The sequence below is a fragment of the Tachysurus vachellii genome, chromosome 5 (assembly GCF_030014155.1).
Source record: "Tachysurus vachellii isolate PV-2020 chromosome 5, HZAU_Pvac_v1, whole genome shotgun sequence".
NCBI lineage: Eukaryota > Metazoa > Chordata > Actinopteri > Siluriformes > Bagridae > Tachysurus > Tachysurus vachellii.
The window spans coordinates 3,602,501-3,607,500 of NC_083464.1; the positions used below are offsets into that span (position 1 = coordinate 3,602,501).

At 43.9% G+C, this 5,000-nt stretch overlaps 1 protein-coding gene across 7 annotated transcripts in view; it reads left to right on the top strand.

The window, feature by feature from the left end:
• kmt2ca (lysine (K)-specific methyltransferase 2Ca) overlaps window positions 1-5,000 on the top strand; it is a 167,449-nt gene that overhangs the window by 108,844 nt on the left and 53,605 nt on the right. For all 7 annotated transcript variants that reach the window (XM_060869529.1, XM_060869534.1, XM_060869528.1 and 4 more), the window contains 2 exons: window positions 802-1,014; window positions 1,984-2,112. In XM_060869529.1, the coding sequence (XP_060725512.1) occupies window positions 802-1,014; window positions 1,984-2,112 (342 nt within the window). The remainder of the gene's footprint in view (window positions 1-801; window positions 1,015-1,983; window positions 2,113-5,000) is intronic.

A 5,000-nucleotide genomic window follows, 5' to 3' on the forward strand; every position in this document is an offset into this window, starting at 1 on the left:
GTAACGGCTAGCCCACTTAACTAGAGGGTGTAACGAGCCCACTTAACTAGAGGGTGTAACGGCTAGCCCACTTAACTAGAGGGTGTAACGGCTAGCCCACTTAACTAGAGGGTGTAACGGCTAGCCCACTTAACTAGAGGGTGTAACGGCTAGCCCACTTAACTAGAGGGTGTAACGAGCCCACTTAACTAGAGGGTGTAACGGCTAGCCCACTTAACTAGAGGGTGTAACGGCTAGCCCACTTAACTAGAGGGTGTAACGAGCCCACTTAACTAGAGGGTGTAACGGCTAGCCCACTTAACCTGAGGGTGTAACGGCTAGCCCACTTAACTAGAGGGTGTAACGGCTAGCCCACTTAACTAGCGGGTGTAACGGCTAGCCCACTTAACTAGCGGGTGTAACGGCTAGCCCACTTAACTAGCGGGTGTAACGGCTAGCCCACTTAACTAGAGGGTGTAACGGCTAGCCCACTTAACTAGAGGGTGTAACGGCTAGCCCACTTAACTAGCGGGTGTAACGGCTAGCCCACTTAACTAGCGGGTGTAACGGCTAGCCCACTTAACTAGCGGGTGTAACGGCTAGCCCACTTAACTAGCGGGTGTAACGGCTAGCCCACTTAACTAGAGGGTGTAACGGCTAGCCCACTTAACTAGAGGGTGTAACGGCTAGCCCACTTAACTAGCGGTTGATTATCTAAAGCCGGTCCTGGTCATGAAGTGACAGCTCTGGGGTATATTTTGACATCTGGAATATAAAGAGCTGAGAATGAGGATAAATGTGTGCTGTCGTTCTCCCTGTCAGACTTCCAGAAGACGTACACTCAGGATGGCGTGTGTCTGACTGAATCGGGTCTGTGCCAGCTGCAGAGTCTGTCCGTTCCCTCTGGACGGCGCCGGCGGGCAAAACCCAAACTCAGACTCAGGATCATCAACCAGAACAGCGTGGCCGTGCTTCAGGCTCCAGGAGATCCACAGTCTGAGTTCTCCAGAGAGGGAGACATGGACGACAGCAAAGGTTGTGTGTGTGTGTGTTTGTGTGAAAGAGAGAGTGTGTGTGTGTGTGAGTGAAAGAGAGAGTGTGTGTGTGAGTGAAAGAGAGAGTGTGTGTGAGTGAGAGAGTGAGTGTGTGTGTGAGTGAGAGAGTGAGTGTGTGTGTGAGTGAGAGAGTGAGTGTGTGTGTGAGTGAGAGAGTGAGTGTGTGTGTGAGTGCAAGAGAGAGTGTGTGTGAGTGCAAGAGAGAGTGTGTGTGAGTGCAAGAGAGAGTGTGTGTGTGTGCGCGCGTGTGTGTGTGTGTGTGTGTGCACGCGTTCTAAACGTTTCTGGTCAGAAGAAAACTTTACTTTTGGAGATTTTCCAGTTTGAGTCGTATAGTTTGTAATTTGTGTTATCTGTAATCTTGTTAATATTTTGTGGCCCAGACGAGTCGACGAGGTGATAAGGAATTATCTCAGGATATTATATATTATATATTATATATTATATATTATATACACTAGATGTGTAGTGTATATTGTACAGGATATTATATATTATATATTATATATTATATACACTAGATGTGTAGTGTATATTGTACAGGATATTATATATTATATATTATATACACTAGATGTGTAGTGTATATTGTACAGGATATTATATATTATATATTATATATTATATATTATATACACTAGATGTGTAGTGTATATTGTACAGGATATTATATATTATATATTATATATTATATACACTAGATGTGTAGTGTATATTGTACAGGATATTATATATTATATATTGTAGATGGAGAAAAGTCTGCTGGAGGAAGCAGGTGCTCTTACACGTGGGAGGTGCAGGATTGAAATATCGCCTCACTCTCAGCTCGAACCTGTAGGCTGAGGGTCAGGAAACGTCGATAGAGTTTTGTGTGTGAGCGTGTGTGTGTGTGTGTGTGTGTGTGTAATACAATAACCTGCTAAGTGAGATTGTTCATTGCTCTGTGCAGAGGGGGATCTGATGGACTGTGACGGGAAGTCAGACTCGAGCCCTGAGCGTGAACCCAACGATGAAGAACAGAAAAACTCTGAAGGTCTCGACGGGATCAAAAAGAGGAAGAGGAAACCCTACAGGCCAGGTGAGGAAACAGAGAAAGGAAAATGGAGGGGGAGAGAGAGAGAGAGAGAGAGAGAGAGAGAGAGAGAGAGAGAGAGAGAGAGAGTGAGAGAGAGAGAGAGAGAGAGTGTGTAGGGGAGAAAGGGAAGGAGAAGTTCACTTATCAGAAAGGACAGCTCCACTGGAGTGTGAAATGATGTGGCTGCACAATCCCACTCTTAAATACCATCCCACAGAGCTCGTGGCTAAGCAGCACTTCCCAAAGAACTCTTACTCTCAGCTCTAGGAAATAAAAAAGTAATCTCTTAAGAGAGCTTATCGTTTTTTTTTAAAGTCCTTGGCGCAGTATAGCTCAATTTAAATACGACGTGCTTCTTAAGTGGAAGTAAATTTTTGCACTTCTGTTCATTTTTCTCCTTTAAGCGGCGTCTGTTCACGGGAGTTTCTTCGGTGAAGCTTCACGTGTATAGAAACGTAAGGACGTGAAGCCCAGGACGATGCTCTGTTAATAAAACTGTCCAGGAGTTTTATTGTGATTGTTGCAACCAAAAAAAATGCTAACGCTTCTTTCAAATCTTATGATTCAACTTGAGATCTTTGTTAAAAAAAAAAATAATAATAATTTTTACTTGATTTGGTGAAATCACAAGCACTGGATAGTCCTTTTAAACTCTGAGAGCTTCAGCCGACTGGGTGTTGTGATGTGGTCACACTCAGTGTGGTAGTGGAGAGCTTGCAGTCGATCATAAACTGGCTCGAATATGTCACGAAGAACTATTGTCTTCCAGATGCCCCTTTTCCACCGAGGCAGTTTGAGTGCTGGTTCGGAGCCTAATTTAGAACCAGTTCTTTCTTTATTGACAGCCAAATCACCGGCTCTGAACCAGGAAAAGTGGTTCTTAAGTAGCACCAAAACGTTGCTGGTCTAGACTTAAGAACTGCTTGTGTCAGGGGCTGTGGGCGGGGCTGTGGGCGGAGCTACTGTTAGTGCATTTGATAATGTACCTTAAGTAGGATATGTGGGCGGGGCTGTGGGTGGGGCTACTGTTAGCGCATTTGATAATGTACCTTAAGTAGGATATGTGGGCGGGGCTACTGTTATCGCATTTGATAATGTACCTTAAGTAGGATATGTGGGCGGGGCTGTGGGCGGGGCTACTGTTAGCGCATTTGATAATGTACCTTAAGTATACTAATGTTTAATACACTTTTACTTTACCGCGATATGATACATTATCAGCACACATGATAGTAAGTAGCTACATGCTAAGGCTAACTTTTTTCTGTGTTAATGATAAAATAACGTTATGTACTTTCTCGATAACAACCTCCGTTTATACAGATTACATGGAGCTGCACGTACACGTTGGATTCGTCATGTTTGGGTGTTAATGTAGGTTCACAAAGTCATGAGCATTAACAGTAAAGCAACATCCGCCATTGTTGATGTTGTGTTTGTGTTTGCCGCCGCTGTGCTAACGTTGCTGTGTAACGTGACACGTATACAGTGACGTCAGACTCGGCTCTGTGATGCTCTCTAGCCGGTGGAAAGACAAACCGGTTCTTGTGGAACCAAATTTGAACCAGCACCAGTGCTAGGTCTGAACCAGCACCCGGTTCTTTTTGGTGGAAAAGGGGTACATGTGTATCTCAATAGCTCCTTCTACTGCTTCCTTACACCAGATAAGGTTTAGGTGAAAACCTCTTTGTAATCAATAGACAACGCAATAAATAAACGAAATTAAAGGTAGTTATTTGACTCATCCTTGTGGACATCATTGGTGGTGTAGAAATTGAACATAATCCCTGATTCATCAGAACAGACTCTAGCTGAACGTCTTGTGTCAGTTTTGCTAGCAGTAGCTCAAGTGAATGGCAGCAGTTCTGTTCTGTCTGCAGTTCTGTTTGTCAAATCTTTTGGAAAATTGTACTAATCATTTGTCTAAAGATTATGCTAATTTCCCCCCCAATTACGTTCGCTTGCCTGCGTATAAAGAAAAGCCTGTTATTGATTTACCTTGTGCCTGATTTCAGTGCAAATATTCTGCACGTAAACGTTATTGTCTTTGTTTGTTTCTGGATTTGTTGACTTTATCATAATTAAGCTTCTGTCATAATATCTTGATACGTTAGCGTAGAACTGATCGATGAAACCAAGCGAACGACTGTATTGTCGATGACGGTCGCTTCCTGTTACGTCTCGGGGGTTGCATTAATGAGCTCATGTCGTACACTGTGTATGAAACGTTCTCTGAGCTTGATGACCGCATTGCTACATGTAGCAGAAAGCTAAATAGAGTAAACATGATTAGCTGTGGGGTTTTGGGGATGGGATGGATGCTTTTACTCTTTCACCTGTCAATCAAACTGACGCTTGTTCATTTCGGGCATCTGGTCTAATAGAGCTTGTGATAGAAGGTGCAGGAAATGACAGCAGGAGTCTCGGAGGAAGCATGTCATTAGCGCTTCCTTGTTGGTTTCCATCCAACAAGCTGTGACTGATTTGAGAGAACATGGGACAGAAATGTAAAAAAAAAAAGATCCTGATGAAATCTTAACTAAGTTCAAGGGTAAGGAACGATACCTTGGAAGACCTGAGACGAGCAGTTTCATCATGCTGTACTTCGCTGGCTCTTCCCTACAAACCTTTAGAGCTTTACCATTTTGTTCCTGCACACTAATGCTAATGCTACACCACAGGGGCAAATGAAGACACGGAGGAAAGCGCTACAGTACCTGCCCTAGAACCTGCACCGGCCGAGTCTTGCTCTGGTCTTTAGGAGAGATTCGTGACTTAAGCTCCGCCCAGGAAGCACTGCGAAGTTTTCCGCCTCAACTCGTGGCCACTGATATCTATGCCACTGATTTGGTTCATAATTGTTAGTGGCGCTTTATCATGGATTGTTTTGT